General features: G+C 48.5%; 1 protein-coding gene across 3 annotated transcripts in view; it reads right to left on the bottom strand.

Annotated features, from left to right (window-relative positions):
• LOC132996564 (nck-associated protein 5-like) overlaps window positions 1-20,140 on the bottom strand; it is an 88,351-nt gene that overhangs the window by 39,499 nt on the left and 28,712 nt on the right. For all 3 annotated transcript variants that reach the window (XM_061066862.1, XM_061066861.1, XM_061066864.1), the window contains 2 exons: window positions 12,476-12,539; window positions 2,254-2,387 (listed from right to left, as the gene is read on the bottom strand). In XM_061066862.1, coding sequence (XP_060922845.1) covers window positions 2,254-2,387; window positions 12,476-12,539 — 198 coding nt within the window. The remainder of the gene's footprint in view (window positions 1-2,253; window positions 2,388-12,475; window positions 12,540-20,140) is intronic.

Below are 20,140 nucleotides of genomic sequence, written 5' to 3'. Positions count from 1 at the left end.
TGTGTGTGTGATGCTGCACAGCTCTAACAACAGCTCGTTACCTTTGTGTCGTATCATCACAGAACACCTCCGTCTCCTGGTGCCACGGATCAGAAAGAAGCATTTAGCTAAATCCAACTACACCCTGTTCCTGGCAGAGCTTGTAAAATCCATCTGAAAGACTCATTTGCATTTTCCTTTGCCCGCGATGTTCGAGTCTCGACTCCACTGCCACACTCCCGATTCAAAGCACAACTCTCAATTAATTAGCAATACGCAGATCAATTGTTGCCGGAGGTCAAACAGATCGCAGTCTCTTTAAGAGATTGGACGTCCACGTGATTTGTGGCCGTTATCTGCAAAGACACATTGATGAACTGAGGTTTCTTTTCCCCTAATGCGCAACAAATAACAAGCTCCAATCAATCAGGAGATATGGACGAAGGTCTCGGAGGGGAACGGCGCCGCAGACACGAATAATTGTCGTCTGTTGCTCGACGGCGAGCGTGCACGCTTGTGAAGCAGTGCACGTGCATAAGCCAATAACTTGGAAAGAGCCGAGCAAGCAGAAGGCGCAAGTGGGTCAAAGGTTCATGGGAAGACACTTGTCAGGAGCCCGGTGACCGAGTTCTCTTTTATTTTCCCTCTTCTTCTATTGGTTTGTAAGTGGCTAATTAAAGTGACCACACTGATGTCCCATCTGCCACCGGGGCACGGCGCCACCGATCACCGGCTGCGATGGAAGCGTGTTAATCCACTGGAAGGGAACAGGTACGAGTAAACACACGAGCGACTCGCTCATTCACATCCAGATAAGCACTCAGCAACGCTTAAACAAAGATTAAGACTTTGACAGTGAGACTGGAATCCCGTTAGCTGGATGGCGTGCGGCGGGGGGGGGGGAGGGAGTGTGGAGGGAAGGCAGCTGAACCTCACGCTCCCGCTGGACTCACAAAACCAACGACGCTACACGGCAAACGGAAATTGCAGCAATCCAGCGTGATGACCATGAGCATTGCAGAGCACCGGGAGCCGCCTGGCAGCCGATGAGAAGCATCCATCTGGGCGACCTCTGCCACGGCGTGTCCCGGCGGAGACCCTTACCGCAGCCAATCAGGGAGCAGCGTTATATATTGTATTTCCCTCCTAATAGAATTGCAGCACTTTCTGCGGCTCTCATATTGCTGCTGTCCCTCTCCACTAATCCACCGCTACATCTGAGTTTCCCTCGTCTCCGCTAATAGAATCACTTTCTTTCTTGGCGACATGCGTTGAGGACGTAATGCGTCTGAGTGAGGGTCAGACAGGGAGACGCTGGAGGCTCAGCTGCGGTCCTGCACACATGCACACGGCCTGGTGTGGGTCAGGGTTTGGTTTTCGTGGTATTTCAGTTTGAAAGCTAGAATGATCCGATTTCATAATGTTCTCACTCAAAACCCTGAGCTTGTAGGTGTCTACTTTTACCTCCATGGCAGAAGAGAAATCTGAGAGGAGTTTGAGGAGAAGAGCTGAAGCTGGAACTCAGGAAACTTGTCCGAGTGCAAGCGCACAGTTTGAGAAACAAGCAGGGTCGATTTGAGGCGTTTAGCCCCCGTGGTCGCAGCTGCAGCTCTGAGGTGTAAACTATGAAATGCAGGTCGTGATGCACCGAGCATCGAGCTTAATTCAGAGGCGACAATGGAACATTTTTAAATGTGCGATAAATCTTTGGAATGGCTCTTAAATATTTTATTCTTCCCGCGGCGGCGACTCTGCCCTCGTCTGCACTATAACACTGGGACCATTAACATGTACAGGATTTTCTCCACCGGCTTAATGAGAAGATAAGCAGCCAATGTGAAATCCTCTGGACGCTCTCTCTCTCTCTCTTTCTCTCTCTCTTTTTGAAGAGGAGAAAGAAGTGAACGCCTATCGCCTAATTACAGCATCAACGCCGCCCTGACTCTTGATGTGGCGTCTCGTTCTGTCACACCTCAGCGGCCGCGTGCCCGAGGACGAGTTCATGAAACAGAGGTGACTCCAGTTATGACCGGAGCATTGTTGGAGCCCTTTGTTCTTTTTATAACTCAGACTCTTAATAGCCGGAGTTAATGTATCCGCCCGTCTCCGGCTGGTGACAAGGTCAAACGACCCGGAGAAATATCACCGAGATAAAAACCATGAGATCAGAGAAGTGAGGAAAACAGAGAGAGCAGGGACGAGACGTGGATTTGAAAGTTTCTCTCCTGACTTCTCACTAAACAGGAAGTTCAATGCTGTGATGATGATCTTTACCTGGAGAATTGTTGCTGCAGTGAAACCATCTGCGCCCGGCCCAGCTCGGACTCCTCCGTCACTTCCCGGAGACGCTTCTCGCTCTCCAGTCGCAGGCGTCGCTCTTCCTCTAGCTCGTGGATCAGCTTCTCTCGCTGCAAACACACAAAAAACAAACACAAGTGTGGTTACGTCTCAGTGTTGACAGCGTTGTGCGGCCTAACGGCTCAAAGGATCAACACTAGCGTCCCTAAGTCATATCCCATATTTATGGTTCCTGAAAGTATAAGCTCCCTGCAGGTCATCGTTGACCCTGACCTCTGACCCTCCTTGAAAAGGCTCATTGAAAGATCATTGAAATATTTTTCTTTTCTGTGATATCTGAAATAGGACAATAGAGGCGTGATGGCATTTCAGCTCCAGATTGTCGTTACTTCCTGTAGTTTGTTGTTTCTTTGGAAGGATTCGTAATGAAGCTCTCCTTCCTCCTGTGGCTGCGACAGAGAAGTTCACACCAAATGTCAAACCTCTTCCAGCGCCTGCTCTCTCTCATCCCTCCATCTCCATCCTTTCCTCTCCACTCCTCCACTTTCATTCCAGTGCCGTCTGAATATTTACAGCTCCGATGTCCCTGAGACGTAAACGCTCACAAATGGAGCTATAACTAAGAAAAGCTTGTTTACCACATCCGGAGCATTTCCTCTCCTCCTCCACAAACACACTCACACTGTAAATACCACGCATTCTCAAAGGATATAAATTGTTTTTATGGTTGAACGTGACCTCGTGTGACTCGACTTTCTGATGGATGTTGAATCCACACAGCTCGTCAGTGAGGAGCAGGTGGTAGAACGGAGGAGGCTCAATCTCCTCTGCAGCTCCGGCTCAGGATTAAAGCTCCAAGCGACAGAAAGGCCGAGTCGTCCTTTCACTGCCGGCGCTCCCACTTCATTTCAGATCCATTGTTGCTATGGATTTTTTATTCCTCAGAAGCTCAGTCCGACTCCTTCATCCTCAGGAGGAAAGTCAGTGATGTGCAAAGTCTCTGCAGATCACATGGACATTTCTAATCTGTCCCCCCTGTTTTCACCAGAGACACATTTTTAAAAAGTTTTTTGCCTAATTGGATTCTTCACTTTCCGACCGTTTCAACCATCTACTCCCAGAAGACCGAGCCGGGCTTGCCTCTAACCCAACTGCACACACCATGCACAATGAGAGGGGGGGGGGGTGCAACTGAGTTTATCCAGAGACAGAAGTTCTGCAGGAGCTTCGGATTTTTAGCTGACGGTGGAAACGAGTGAGGATCTGTCTCTTCTCCACACAAACCCTGGAATCATCATGGCCGCTGCCGCTGACTATTTACGACAAAGCAATTGCCTCAGATTTCTCAGCAGAAGCTTTAAGTGGTCGAACGTCTCGTCAGGAACAAACAGGAGATTGTAAAATCCCTGCAAATGAGCTTCCAGTCCACAGAGACGAGCTCAGAGTGTCAGAGGGAAGTTGCTTCTCTTGCAAACCGAGCTTCTGCTGAACAAGAGATTTCTTGAATGTCTCATTTGTTTGGTTTAACAGTGAGTTTTACATTTTCACCTACAAACTACAGCTGCAGTCGCTGAGGTGTGAAGTTATCGTGACTGTAATTGGGAGGATCGTCCGGTCTGTGCTCGGGAACAGATTCTGGATCATCTTCACTGAGAGTCTGTGATCTGTGCTCAGGAGAAATGATCTTTTATTTCACTCTTCAAGCTGAGAGGCTTCTCCAAGCACTGTGGGGACATCTAGTGGAGTGTGAGCAATCCTGCATGCTTCCTCAGCGTCTCTTCTCATGATTCAAAGCTGCAGCATGAAAGAGAGAAAACTGTCAAACCCACTGGAAAGCACACCTGTAAATTACACAACGTTTCAGAGCGTTTTTTATTCCTAACTGTGTGAGCACGCCGTCTCAAACGCAGCCGATAGAAAAACCATATTTCACAGTTTGGCTCCTTGGCAGCGACTCTGCAGATTTTAACGGGGTGAATCCGTCGAGGAGAGAGAGAGAGATTATTAAACCCAAGTCACCGTTAAAAAACCGGTTCGGCTCCTCTCCGCGGCCGTAAATCCATGGCTACTATGTGGAGCGGCTCTTCACACAACAGGGGAGCCCCCCCCCCCCCAGCCCCCTGACAGGAGTAATGGCCACTGTAAATCCAGTGGACCAGAAACATAAAGTAGTTCATCCGCCTGCCAAGTGCAGGACCTATATATTTGGACACAGACCAAAGACGTCCTGGCTCTTTTTCAGCGTCTTCCTTTGAGGGAGAAAATGGGTCAAGAGGAGGCAACAAAGAAAAAGAAACACAATATTTACTCACAACATGTTTTTAATGATGCAAAAAGGGAGCTTCTGGGAGTTTAGCTGGATTTCACCTCAATGCAGAGCAGCACAAAGGGCTGTTCTTGGTGTATTCATGTGTACAGTATTGTTCCGCACGCCGGCCTGGATTCTCACAAAGGAGCCGGAGCTTCAGTCCTGATTTCCGTTGCCCAAACGGCTCGACTGACGCCCAAGGCATAAACCACCGAGCGCCTTGTGTCTGCTGACAGAGACGTGCCAACAGCCTCAATAACAGCTCAGGATTTATGGTCCACGTTGCAGTTAAAAAAAAAAGAAAAGGGGCCTCTATTGCTTTTGTTCGATATATAATTTCAGATTTAACAAGGCCCGTGGCCGTTAAATCAAACATTACCATATCTTTATGTGGCCAGAAATACCCAGCAATACATTACGGTGTTTCTCCGTTGAAATGTTTAGTGTGTACAGCGAATACAGCCTTTTCTTTCCCTCCTGTGGGAAGGAGTGGAGCTAATTGGAAGCATATTCTGAAACAGGGCTGAGCTGCAGACGCCCTGGGAAGACGTCACAGAGTCAACACCGGGATGAGGACACGCCTGGCAACTCTGTGTGAGAATATTTACTTTAGCTAATCCAGGGACTGAGCAGATAATCCTCTCACTTCACTGCCTGTCGTGAATGAGGGAGTGGGTGTAGTACTGGTTTCCACCACCAGAGAGCAACAGTTTACTGGGATTAAACCGGAGCTGCCACAAAAAGCAAACAATAACAGAGGTTGGGAGGTAGAAAAAAAAAGAAGCAATATCAAATTGAAAAGGACAAGTAATCTATAAAATGGCCCAGGCGGCGTTTTTATATCGGCCTACTGAGCCATATATCTGAGACCAGCACAGATTGGAGGTTTCAGGATTAAATTTGACCTCTGACGGTTTCATTTCCTGCTTTGATCCAAACTGTTTCCATCTCCAAGCGACAGAATCCATCAGCATCAACATGTGGAGCCCGGACGCTCGGCGGGACGCTATTGATTTCAATGCACTACAGGGGAATAAATGATAGATAGATAAAAATAAAACAGATTGCGTGTGGTGTTCTGTTTGTTACGACCTCCCTGCTCCTCCTCAGGATTCTATTAGTTGCAGTGGAGCCCGGGATGAAGCTCGCCTCTGTAATTGGACGGCATTAGATGGTAATGGTATTCATCCGAGCTGAATTACTAGAAGACTCCGAGCCCACCCGCCCCCGCCTGCCCCCCCGATACCCTCCAAGATCCACAGAGGACTCTAAATTAATTACAGACCTTGTTGTGCCTGCGTCTCCCATAAAAAGAAACGCTACAGTTATCAGGTTAAGTGTCTCTGCTGCTGCAGGACGTCCATCTGCGACTGTATACCTCTGTGCATTAATGCAGGGTTTGGGGTACAGTTCAGGGGGCCGCAATAATCTCTTCATTACACAGAACAACCCCCCCATACACCCCTCCACCCCTGTGCGCTCTCTGTCTTTCAGTTGGAGCTCTTTGCCTAATCAAAGGGCCGGGAGGGGATCTGTGGCTCGCTGCTAAAGCAAACATCAGGGACACAATACACCGAGCAGGTTCTTCATTCATAAATAAAACATGCCACTAGGCACTTTGTGTGTGTGTGTGTGAGCGGCTCTATGTGTGTGTGTGTGTGTGCTCATCAGCAAAGCCTGAAGTCAAATGAAAGTGAAACACGAGGACGGTTCCACTGCTTAGCTTGCACATGTAATGTAGTTGAAATGCTGCGTCAGACGCACAACAATAGACAAATCAAGAAGGTGTGGAAATTGTGTTTTAAGGATATAAAAAGGGCTTTGGATTAAATCTAATTCACTGTATTTCCATTACAGGATATAATATTAATTACAGCGACAGAGTAGAGTGTAAAATGATGAATTACAGGAAACGATATTAAACGTACAATATGTAACTTTCGGCCACTAGGGGTGTCACAATCAAAACAATAACAAAAGACCGAAAATCAACCTGACACGACTCAGGAGCAAATCATGTTCAAGGAAGACGTCATCTATCGAAGTTTTATTCTCGTTATGAAGCAAAAGGTGAGGAATAATCCTGACGACAAACGACAAGCGAGTACGTTTCTCCTTTGTCTGATTCGTCTTTGATGAAAGTTGTATCAGAGACGGACAAAGAGACGGGTGAAGAGGACGAATTTCAAAATGCGTCCGAAATGAAACAACACGTTTACTCATTGTCGGAATCAAGTCAACAAAATATAAAACATAGGAGTCGCTGTTTCGATATTTCAATGAAGCTGCAGTGTAGTTTTGGTGATGAGGAGAAATTCACAGGAACGTGGGAGTTTTTGTCTTCCTAACGGAAAATCTACCTGACACGACTCAGGAGCAAATCATGTTCAAGGAAGACGTCATGTATTAAAGTTTTATTCTCGTTATGAAGCAAAAGGCAACAAATAATCCTGACGACAAACTACAAGCGAGTACGTTTTTGTCCTTCGTCGCACACCGTATGGAAGTTGTATTAGAAACAGACAAAGCAACGGGTGAAGAGGACAAATTTCAAAATGCGACCAAAATGAAACATCCGGTTTATTTGAATTAAATTGGAGATTTCATTGTCGGAATCAAGTCCTAAAACACAGGAGTCGCTGTAAGATATTTCAATGAAGCTTCCGTGTAGTTTGATGAGGAGAAATTCACAGGAACATGTGTTTTTGTTAAAGTTGTAGCCGAGACGGACAAAGCAACAAAGGAAGACGACGAATTTCAAAATGCGACCGAATGAAACATCCCGTTAATTTGAATGAATTTGGAGATTTCATTGTCGGAATCAAGTCCTAAAACATAGGAGTCGTTTAATTTCGATGAGGCGGAGTGTAGTTTGGTGATGAGAAGAAATTCAGAGGAACATGTGTTTTCTCAGATGATTTGTTTTAGAATCCAAACATTGTTTGATTCAGTAGAATCGTCCTCTGTCCCCCAGGGCTCCATCAATTCAATTATCATGGAGCTCCACTGCACTGGAGTGGGGCTCCTCTCCTGGAGACGGCCTCCGGCACTATAGCAAATAATACACACACCCCAGGAATATGCTAAATCATAAGAGTGGCCCATTTATCATTGCCAAGGGAGCCCCCCCCCCCCGACCCACCCACGCTCAGAGTCTCAGTGGCCCCGGTGTGGAGATGTGATTTGAGCCTGGCTGTCAGCGCTCGTCACCCAGTGAATGTCCGGCCCTGATAAGACCAATCTGCAGAGACAGCACCTGAGACCCCCGGCCCCCCCGGTTCCCCAGAAACCTCCACGCTGTCACACGTGCTCCAAACAGCTGTCAGATCCTCGGAGAAGGTCCCTCAGCGCCGGAGCTCCTCCAGGACCGAGTCTGTCTCCAGGTCTCTGAGAGCCGGAGCTCCTCAGACTCAGACTCTTTATCTGCTGAGCACACGCTGCTAAACACGTCCGTCTCAACGCCGCTGCTCATCCCGGCTTCAACATTCATAAATCATTGTCATTGAAACCCTGGATTAATTACCACAAACTAATTAAACCATGGTTAAGCCGAGCAGAAGTCCCAACTGGTGAATGTCATGCAGTCGGACCCAGTTCAACACGGGAGGTAGAAACTTTCCATCGCCTCAGCTCATAGATATGAAACCTCTAAATAGATCTGATGATGAACCTTTAACAGTAATAACAGTAATCAAAAACTGGAACCAGAACACGAGCAGGATACGTCTGTGCTGAAGGTCGGGGGGGAAAGGCGTTAATCACAGATCCGGGGACGGGAAGCCGCGGTCAAGGTCAAGCTCATCCGCAACCTCGGACGCCAAAACCCGCTCGCCACGTCACCGAGGACATTCGAGTTCAGTGGAATCAAGGATTCAAAGTTCAAAGTGTTTTAAACGATGTCTTGAACATGAAAGACGTGTTTCCAGGGACAGAAACAGCTGATTCCCATCATTGCTCCAGGGTTTATTTCTCTATCGTTCCCTTCCATTTTATATTCCCTCATTCAGCGACTCCCTCCCTTATCTCATCTTCTCTCTCTGATATTCTGTCTTTTTCAGCTACACAATTAACCACCAGTGTGTGAGTCTCCTGGACGTGTGAGACTCGTATCTGTTTCAGCTCAGGTGTCGCAGAACGTCCACAAAACCCCAAAGAAAAATAAATCCAGCTCCTCCCGAAGCCGGATGGTTTATTTTCACATCTTGTTTAGACAGCCATTTCCAGTGGTCATAATCTCAGCCCACAGTTTTAAATGCCTCTTTAATGGAGAGCGCCCCCCCCCCTCTTTACGAGCCTGTGCACACAGACTCCTGTTCTCCCTGTTTTCCGCCTGACAGGAAACCCTGCATCCTGCCCCATGACGGACTCAGATTGCACTTCTGAGTGGCATCAAACGACCGTGGGTGTGGCCTGGGCCTGCGCCGCCGCCGCCACGCCACCAGGCCACCACGCCTCGGGCTCTGAGGGATTCCAGAGAGAAACCTACAGCAGCGCCGAGGCCGTGAATGAGCGGTTTGACTCCCGGCACACACAAGGCCGGCTTGTTGGAGGGAGAAGAAACCGCGACCTGTGCTCCACCCGACACCTGGAGGGAAACCCACATGTTGTTGTTGTAACCGTTGTAAAGACGGCGTTCAGCAGAACACGCCACGAGCACAAGCACCAGGTCCGGGCCTGGGTGTGAAGCTTCAGAAACAAACTGTGTGCATCGTATTTACTGTGCAGATGCTTTGATTATTCAAAAGTTTGAATTCGATTCCCTCAGATGATCCATAATAAAAGATAAAAAATGTGAACAATGGAAAGTTTATTTTGGAATATTGTCCTACTGAGCAAATGATTGATGATGTCATGACAAAGCCAGCTACTAAGCTGAAGTGAAAAAGATTTGCACGAAACATGTTTGGTACTTAAGAGTGCAAAGAGTATTTTGTTTCTTTGAGTATCAGGGATACCACATTCTGTTATTTTTGTTTTGATGCAACCTAATGTGATAAGAGCGAGTGGGGGTGTTAAACTATCATTATTATAGAGAACGCTCTTATTGTTTTACGGTAATAGTTTTGCCTGTTATCAGAGGGGGCGGTGTGGCCTAGGGGGTAGAGTGGGCGTTCTCCAACAAGAAGGTTGCCGGTCCAAACCCCACTCTTCCCCATATGCATGCAGAAGTGTCCTTGGCAAGATATTGAACCCCTAAATGGACCCTCATAAATGCTGAGTGGACAAAAAATGTAAGTCGCTTTGGACAAAAGTGACATCCTGTGTTGTTGTTGTTATTTAACGGATGCACAGAGCCGGTGCACGAGGAAGAATAAATTATACTAAATGAAACAGACGCTCCTCTTGTACTTTTCACGCTTAAGTTACACTGCGCAAGTGAGTTAACTAAACAGGATGGTACGTCCACGCCATCAGTCGCCACCGCTCCTCACCAGGAGGCCCAATTAAAACGCTCGCTCCTCAGTGAGGCGTCTTGTTAATGATGTCTCTGTTCCAGCTGTTTAACCTGGAGCTCACAGATGCTGTTCTCATCCTCTCCTGCAGCAGGACCAGCTCTGGACTTCACTGTGCGGCTGCTTCTGTCTGATCACGTTTCACACAGACTCTAATGGATGTAGAGAGCGAGGGAACAGAGAGGTGTCCGATACAGAGACACTTCAAAAGTCCCAGGCTTTTTTTAATCTGTCTCTCCGGGTTAGTCCCCTGGCAGGCGAAGACAGTGGGGGGGGGGGGGGTTGGGTGTGGGCATGGAAGTGGGCGTCAGGGTGTGGGGGGGAGGGGGGTCTGCGGCGGCTGGTGAGCGGCTCCCACTTCACACACCGCCAGCACTTTGACAATTATCTCCTCCGTGCAGCAGCTTCTTTCTCATCTCCATTGAAGAACCGTGCCGGAGCTCCGGAGCCTCCCAGGAATGCCAGAGAGAGAGAGAGAGAGAGAGAGAGAGAGAGAGAGAGAGAGAGCGAGAGAGAGAGAGAGAGAGAGAGAGAGAGAGTGCAAGGGGGGGACTCCGGTGGGGATAATCCCAATTTCAAATGGAGCTTAGTGATATCCCCCTCCTCCTTTTCTTCCTCCAACACCCCCCCCATCCATCCACCCTCCTGTCTGGCACAGATAACTCATCCCTCTCTCCCTCTCTCCCTCTCTCCCTCGACCCTGAGCAGCCGACAGCAACACACACCGCTCCAAAGTAATAATTAGCGTCTCGATGTATTTTCTCTCGACTGCTCTGAGGTCAGTGGATGAGAGGTTGGTGATGCACATATCACTAAAGAGAGAAGTGAACTTTTATATTTCGGATGTTACACAGGTGGGTTCTCTGTAGCATCGTGATCATAGATCTGCGACTTCTACGTGACGAGGAGGTGAGACCACGGAGCCTGTACATTGTATGGTTACCATGGTAACACAAGATGAAGGTGACTGGAGGTCAACACACAGATGTTCTGGTTGTGTTTGTCTTGATGCGATCACACTCTTTGTCGATGCTATATTTCCTTTCTCTGGCCGTGCATCATTATTTATGACATGTGACTCCCAGCTGCAGGCCGCACTTCCTCCTCGTGACCACCAGGGGAGGCAGGTAAACCGATGAAATGCAGGAAAGTCATCGGACTGTTGAAAACAACATAAAGCTAACCACCGAACTATAACCGATGAGAGACAGAGCTGCTCACATGACTCCAGGTCGAGACATGGTGATACCTATAACTCATCTTAACTCTATCTCCCGACTGTGGAAATCGATAAGGAGCCTCCATGGTTCACACGAGGGGCGAAGGGGGGGCAGTCGAGTCACTGAGAGGTCAGGGAGGGGGGGAAGTGGGTGAGAAGGACGTCATGCAAACATGTGACATCCTCCTTGAGTTGATGTAAACAAACCCTGGAGGCGATGGCCACTTCTGACTGCAGCTATCTCCTCTTCCCCTGAGGATCAAGCTGATTCTCCACAAGAAGAAGTGTTCACGTTCTCCGTCAGCAACACAACAAACACGTCTCTGGGGCGGCTTCTGTTTCTGAAATAAACTCAAGCCTCAACAACAGCAGGAATCTGCCTCGGTGCCCTCGAGCAATACACTGAATCCCTGCCCAGCTCCAGGGCCGATGCTCTGTATCTGACCTTCTGCCGTGACCTCCTTCACTGTGGAGAGAGAGAGAGAGAAGCCCGACCTTCCTCCTCCAGGGATCGATACAGACTCACACACACATGTTCCGTGTGGAGTGGATCGGCCTCGTGAGCTGTTGCTTCAGGCGAGCGGCCACGGAGGGAATCAGGTGCGGCCGAGCAGCTGGGCCTGTGGTGAGCGCCGCTCGCTCCGAGGCAGCAATCAGCTGAGCTCCATCACATGCTTCGGGTTTTCACTTTCTGACCTCCCCTTACACAAACATGCTCCATCCACACGCTGGAGCTATATCATATTCACGTTTATATGCAGATCTGAGTTCTTTCCCCTCCTTTCACACGTGAAGGCGTGAAAGCACAACATCAGCAGTTTCCTGTGAAGCCGAGTCCGAGGCAGCTGCAGCCTTGTGCTGTTCCTCAACCTGACAGGGAACCTGAGAACCTGCTGCTCCGGCAGAAAGTCTGAACAGGACGTGAGGCCTGATGACGTCTGAGTCAAATGTGTCACAGAAAACAAACCAATACAGAAAACTGTCTCTGGAGATTTGGATTCTTTGGGTCGTTTTTGTGGCGACGACAGGACGTAGGTATGTCGCTCAACATTCTTTTCTCAGTGAATTTGCTGTTTTAATGTGAAAAAGCTGCATAGTTTAGCTTTTAAAATGAAGTGCTGAGGTGTTGAAACACTGAAGATTGACTTTGGCCGGGGAAACTGTGGCGGTTGTGGCTCTGTGCAGATTACAGGGTCGAGCGGCTCCACTGTACTTTACCATTGTTCCTTCGCTCTTGCTCCGTGCGACTTCCCTCTGAAGGCGAGCCACGGCCAGCTTCTCTCTGGACAGAAGAGAGGAGACAGGAAAGACCAGTGAGTCCACGTGGGACAAAGACAGACACAGACAGAGACAGACGTGTTGACAGCAAATCCATAAGAAACGGTTCAATCAATCAAAAGTTAGTATTGATTCAGTAAATGAACAAAAAACAATAACGCTTCCATCTTTCTCTGGAGAAACCACAGAGGACTGCCAGCAAATCAACACACACACACACACACACACACACACACACACACACACACACACACACACACACACACACACACTGACACACACTCATGTACAAACACACACACTGAGAAGACGGGGTCGTCCGCTGACCACGTAAAACAAAGAGCTTGCAGTTCAGTCCAGACGAAAATAGCTCAGAGGAAACAACAAGCAGGGCATCCTCGCTCCACAACTTACATCCAGACACACACTCATAACACACTCACTCCACCACACACTCACACACACACACTCACAAATACACACGTGAACCGGGGCTAAACAAAGAAATTGACTGTGCGCGTCCAATCCCTTTCCCACGTGAGGGCATTCCAGACTTTAATGGGATAAATCTTGGCACAGCAGCACGGATAATAAAGAAGCCTGTTTTATTGGCTCTCCTGAGGAAACACAACTGAAACACAACTGAAACACAAGAGGGAACACAGACAGCTCCGGGACGACACACACAGATGAAACACACACACGCACACACACTGAGCGTCTTTATGCAAAGTGCCGGAGCAAGAACAAATGTTTGGAGAGTGAAACGCCTCCTCTTGAATCTCCGTGACGAGTTCTCTTTAATTAAAAAACAAGTGAACGCTGTGTTTCAGGCACAGACTGTAAATAAAGATGGACGATGCATCTCGTGTATCTTTATAAACAATCTATGGTTCTGACAGGAGGCGGATGAGCTACAACATGTCGTCTAATCATCACTTTTACATAGAGACGTGTGCTAATTGCTAACAAGGCTACTAATTAGATTAATGAAAACATCAATTAGTAAATACTAAAGATAACAACTCTATTGTCCCCAAAGGAAATTGTCAAAATCCATCACAAACCATTTGTTGCACACAAATCATTATATTTCTGTGATATCTGTTAACAAAATAAAAGTCTTAAGGCATTAAATATCATTTCCTGTGTCACATTATCCTTCAGAATAAAACCAGGATGCTAACATGAAGCTGTGGGACCGAATGAAGACGTGACCTCACCAGACACATTCAACACAATCACCTGCACATTTTTCACATTTCTTCACCACAGCAGACACACAAACCCCCTCGCCTGTCGCCTCTGACAACACATCATTGTTTCCTAGCAGCTTACCTGTCGGGGAAACCCCCCCCACCAGTGATTAAGCCACAGCTGGTGGATGTATACAGTCGGCGGATGAATCTCCCGTCTGGACCGGGAACGCTGAGGCGAGATCACTAGCGGTGGCGTTCCCGTGCACTGGGACCTGAGCGAGCTACAGCCGAGCTTCGCACGCCGATTGTGAAACACATGGTGACAAATCCGTGAGAAAGTCGAGCAAAGTGAGACATGGGGGTGTGTTTGGGTGTGTGTGTGCGTTTGCATTAGGTTTGTGTGCTCTTAAATTTAGGTGGTTGGGCGTGTGCAACGTTTATTAAAGTGAAGGTGTTGCGAGTCCATTCATTAAAACATGTGTGTGTGTGTGTGACTGCGTGTTCCACATCTGAGGCTGACTCACACACTTGTGTTCCCATTACACAATGTGTCCCTTCCTCTTACCGCACACTGTACGCTCACACCATGACGCTACCTGCAGGAGCCAACACAGAGACGGCCTCTGGAACTCCTCAGTGCAGATATTGTTTTGTTAGCAGCGGCGGCCTGGCATTCCTCCAGTCTGTGTTATGGCTGAGCGTCAGCCCTGGAACGGGTTAAGTTTCAGGCCACTTATGCACAGGCATGTTCCAGGAGCAGCGGAGCATGAGCCAACTGCACCCCGAGAAAATCAACTCCAAATATAGAGCAAATTTGACATTCTGCGTTACACGTAATTATAGTAATTGGCACAAGCAGGAGTCAAAATAACAGTAATCCAGCTCAAAATGCTCATTGGCATTTTCTATTGATGGAGCTGTGGAGCAGCACGTGAGAACAATCTGTGATCGGCCTTATTCGGTTTGTGTTTGGACGTTTTCTGCTCCGAGTTCATCATCTGCTTTTCAATCCTGATCCACGTCAGCCAATCGCTCACTTTATAAAACTTTCACAGCTGTGTAAACTGAGCTGTCAGAGCAGTCTTATCTCAAAGGATCTGTGGAAGGAGGTTTGTGTGTTTGTGGGTCCGGACGATTACGATTCTGAAACACGTGTTCTCGTAGATGTCATGTCTGAAGGATAATTATCACTGCTCGGGTCTTATTTTTGTAGATATGGTCGATGTTTCCAACGCTTGTGATAACACGGCAGGGAAAGAAAACACCGGCGGTCAGAGGATCAGTAGAACCAGATTATCTGAGCCGTATTCAGCGTTTCCCACAGAATAATTCAATCTACACAAACTCAAGAAGGAGAGAGAGAGAGGGAGCTGCATTGATGTCTTCTGTGGGAACAGGGCACAACCACAGCTGGAACTATGATGCCTGACTGTGTGGATGGTAAAAACACCACAATGCAGTAACAGAGAAAAGCACCAAGTTAGACATGTTATTATGAGAAGTGTCGCGTTCCTAGAAAAAAACGTCTTAAAATAGCAAAACAAAAGGTTGTAATGAATCACAAGAGTGTTTTAAAGAAAAGGGAGAACAGTTTCCACAGTGGCTGGAAGATCTAGATCTGTTAGAACTGATAAATTGTGGGATTATTTCAGGCTTCGGTCCACGACCTTTGTCCTGCACATGCGAGCATGTGATGAAAGCACAAGCTGACAGTTCACCATGTATACATTCCTCCTCTTCCTCCTCCTCCTCCTCCTCCTCTGCTGTTTTTCTTCCTCCCCCCATTATAAAGCTCGGCTGAGTTGACTCCAGCAGCCAATCACCAGCGGGTCCACGTGGACCTCCAGCAGTTCCCGGTGACCTGGAATCACCTGAAAGCAGCGGAGGCCCGAGCAGTGGATGGCGTCCCGCCGAGCGTCAGAGGAAACGCTCGACTTCATCTCCACCGTTTTCTATCTTACTGATGTATTTCTGAGCCATGAGAGTTAATGCTTTAAGAGGCATTAGCACGATTCTGTAAAATGTCAGGTTTACATGATTTTCTGCACGCAAACCATTTGCTCTCCACCCACACACACTCTGCAAACCCCAAACATCCTCTCCAGCAGCACCACACACTTCCTCACTGTTGTTTAATTCACGGCAGATCGACCCTGCTTCCTCCTCACTCTGTGTAAACCCTCAGACGGCGAGCCGGCTGCTCCACGGCGCCGCGGCAAGCGAAGACACGATCTGTCACAGCAGAGGGAGGATCTGTGGCGGCGGCGTGGCGTTCGCCCGCCTGAGCCGACACGTTGGACCCACGTGCCTGGAACTGCATTGTGTTCACCGCTGTAAGGTGTGTTGTAATCCGTTGTAAATAGTTTGCTGTTAAACACAGAATGAAAGAGAAAGAAAGTGCTGCCTCTGCGTTTTTTTGGTTTCCTGTTTCCTTGACTCATATCAAGTGGGGTTAATCTCTCCTCTGTAGAAAGATGTTCACAGATTAAAGCTTCCTCCCTGCAGCAGTTCCTCTCCCTGACATGAACACACACATCAGAGAGTATAAAACATGCATTAGTCTGAACCGGCTTCTCAATATTGTCACTGGAGCTTACTGGGAGCTAAGCACCACAATCAACCACGAATGTCCACAGAGCGAAAGAGAAGCATAAATGTTTGGACGAGAGCTGAGCCTCCATGCATTTATGCATTAGCATCTGCACTCCCGCTGCGTTAAGAGTCCTGATGTGCACGCTATCCCCGTGCCCCACATAGGGAGGAATCCTGTTCACAGGGACTCAGCTCTGCTACGTTTCTGGCTCCGGCTCCGGACCGGTCATTCCCATCCTTAATCCTCCCGCTGCAGTGTTATGTAACCTTCTGCTCCGATCCAACAGTTCAGCCGAGCCCTCGGCGTGGGACAAAGAGCTCGCCGAGGCGTTTGATAAGTTATAACATCCAACCCGGTGTGGCAGGAAAACAGAGTTACAACTGGCAGGAGGGCCACAGGACAGACGGGTGGGAACTGACTCGACATCTAATGGCTCGGAAAATAGAGAACTTTATATTTTAATATCAAAAACAGAGCGTTTTTACACCTTGAATATTTAATACTCAAAGATAAATTCATCTTACATAGCCCTCAGGAACAATTTGGTATCATTGTCTGGCCTGAGGACTGGAATGGACGAGCAGGAAATCAAACTACCGACCCCCTGATTTGTGTACGTCCCACCCTTCCCCCTGAGCCACAGCCGCCTGCAGCCCAGTGTTGCTTCCTCTCTACAATCAAGCACCAAAGTCTGAGGTGGCGTCAGAATCAGCTTCGGCACAAACATCTGCTTCCAGCCTCTGATGCGTGCACATCTGTGAGCGCTCCATCGCTCCCAATCCATTAAGCAGCTCCAATCAATCACCAGGAAATGGATGGATGCCGAGCGGCGGCCTGACCCGCGGCCGCTCCCTCCTCCTCGCCCACAGCTGGTTCCTGACCTCCACGGTGGACCCTGTCTGCAGCGGCGGAGCGGCGGAAAACAAACAGGAGCCACATGTCAGCACCCACCCGCCCTGCCAGCCCGCCACGGCCACGGTCACGGCACGCCATCAATTATTGACGTGGTGAAATGTGATGAGCTTCCACACAAAGAAACAACAGAGGGACGTCTCACATCGAAGTGTTGGTGCTTTCAACGCGTTCTTCTTCTTTGTTCTTACACATTCTGACTCCAAGCGTGTGTTTATGTGCATGTTTCTGTGGAAAGAACATAGTTTAAAACCCTGAGGGTCATGTGCACGCCCCCCGGTGACGTAGTGACACTTCCTCTTCCTGTTCGGCGTTGTGTTGTGGTCCTTGTTTGGACACGTGTGAGTAATGCAGTCCAACGAGTTGAGATGTTCACGATTAGCCACATTTAACCAAAAGTCAACAACACTATAAGTGCAGTGAGCTGATAACATCCAGCCAACAGTCCTGATAAGGTTTAATTACACTAGTTGCAACATAAAAGCCATGAATAAACTCATTGTTTTCTGACGGGCTGGATTGACACTTTCTCCGAGCACGTGATTGACGGATGTGTGAAAATGATTTGTCTTCCACTCCCGTAAACGACTCTGAGGAATGATCTGCAGAATCAGAGCGAGGGCAGGGAGTTAGAGAGATCCCTCTCCCTGCCAGGATCAGATCAAATGCATCTCCGTACTTCTGAAGCAGCAGGAACGAGACGTGAGGAATCCTCCGGGACTCCTTGTGAGCTCAGAGGAATGTGCTCGCCAAGCGTGGATTACCCCTGCCTGACTGTCTGTCTCCCGTAATGTTTTCTTATTCGCGCTCGGGCTCTGACCTCAATTGTTTCCAAACCACAGACGCATTCCTGTCCAGACGGAACCCGGAACGTTGCGAGCGAAGCAGATGTGCTTTAAAAATGGCCGCAGCAGCACCCGGCTGTCTGTCTGTGGAGAGGGTTTACTCACCAGACGCCAACACACGGGGGGGAACTCACAAACACACGGATGAACAAACATGTACAAACACCCGGGTGGAGACACACACACACACACACACACTCGCACAGTTTCTGAATCTTTCATGTCCAAAACATAAAAGAGGGACAACTCCTCAGAGTCACTGGACCTGAACAACTGCAGATATGAAGAAGATGAGAGAAGGAGACAAGAACATCCAGACACTCCTTGTTTTGAAATCACAAATCCACAGCCGCATGCCAACAGGTAATAATCCACAGTCTGTGTTTAAGCTTTTTCCAGAGATGGTTGACGAGCTTGTTTCCAGACATAATTGAGTTTAAGTAAAGCGCTCTGGACTCCTGAGCTACAATTACCTCTCGTGATTTAAGAGTTTACCTGCGATAAACAAAGCCTGTTGTTCACTTGGCAGGAATTCTGCTTCTGCTCAGGTATGTTTCAAATAACTTGATTGCATGTGGCGTCGAGTGATTGTGTCTGAGGCCGCAGCGACAGCCAGCTGGTGATAAATCAAACGTGAGGCGCTTGATTCGCTCTGGAAACTAAGGAACCATCTAAGGTCAAAGAGACGACCTCCTGAGGCAGGTGGAGACGGAGCTACAGGCCTCAGCTGGATCCTGAATGACCCTTCCTGTTTAACCAGTTAATTCCAGCAGCATCCACGGGCACCGGGGGTGAAAAAGCATCCACACATCATATCTCAGTCAAATGTTCCCTGCATTGTTCTGTGTTTCACACCCGGCCTGCCCAGGGACTCACGTTTACTACTGTACCGTAACACTAGAAGCTTCTGCTGACTCATGGAGACTCATGTGCAAAAGGCTACGGGTGTTTTACAGCGGCTGTCAACACGCCGTTTTTTTTTCAGAGAGGGGGGGGGGCGAACAGTAGCTCTTTACAGCGGCGGACAAACGGCCGCTTCACGTACAATAGAGACAAAGGTATGGTGAACGGGAGCACTCGAGCCAAGGGGCTGCCATCTTCATGTGTGCAGAAGTCATAAATCCATCTGTTCTGCAGGAGTCACATGTTCAGCTGGTTGCATCACCTGATTTCACTCCTAGTTTCTGGGATAGAGAACTGGAAACTTGTCCAAACAACTTTCTCGCTGATGCATTCTTAAAATAAAAGATCTGCAGACGGTGGTAAAAGTTCTCTCCTCCGTGTCCTCTGAGGCGTTGCAGGCGTGCATCTCCATGGCGTCCTCCTTCTGGCGCTCTGGCATGCTGGTAATCAAGTCATTAAAAGTTACTGTGCTCATTGCGATTCCCTCTAAGTAAAGAGTTCCACCGAATGGCTCGAGGAAAACAAGAGAGGTGTTTGAGGAGGAGTTTTACTGCGTGAAGGAAGGTGAGCGTCTCCTGGAGGATCTGCTGCTGTGATCCACTGATTTACAGCCACGAGAGTCGGGAGCTGGAGTTTGTTGACATTCTTTTCCCCACACGACCACAAATACAACGCCGACCCCTTCTCCCCGAGCTCGTAAACGGCTCGCGCTGCATCACCGTGACCGGGACAGAAATATGAAATGTGAGGGGAGGCCCACACAGCGAAGCTTTGATCCAGACATGTGAGATGCATGTGTCGGTGAAAGTGTGGCGGCTGCGGGCGGCAAACGAGGACAACAACTCTCGTAAACTGTCGGCATGCAGAGCGACGACCTAAAAACAAATCCAATTTGGGGGATTTTCATCTCCTTCCAAGAACTGAACCACTTGTGAGGTTTGTGAGGTGGGAATATGAGAGATATAAACAACTGGACGTCAGGCACTAACTGCAAAAACAGCCCTGGAATCCGTGCACCTTGGTGAACTCACATGGAAGCGAGTTCGTCCATTTAAAAAACCACAGAAATGCTGTGATGACATCAGCGAGCAGTCGGCGGCGAGGGTGTCTGGGCAAAGCTTTGTCTCCGGGGAAAACACTCAGTGGATGCAAT

The sequence above is a fragment of the Limanda limanda genome, chromosome 23 (genome assembly GCF_963576545.1).
Source record: "Limanda limanda chromosome 23, fLimLim1.1, whole genome shotgun sequence".
In the NCBI taxonomy this organism is placed as follows: domain Eukaryota; kingdom Metazoa; phylum Chordata; class Actinopteri; order Pleuronectiformes; family Pleuronectidae; genus Limanda; species Limanda limanda.
The sequence above is the reverse complement of the archived record's forward strand: the minus strand, read 5'-3'. Positions and strand labels throughout refer to the sequence as shown.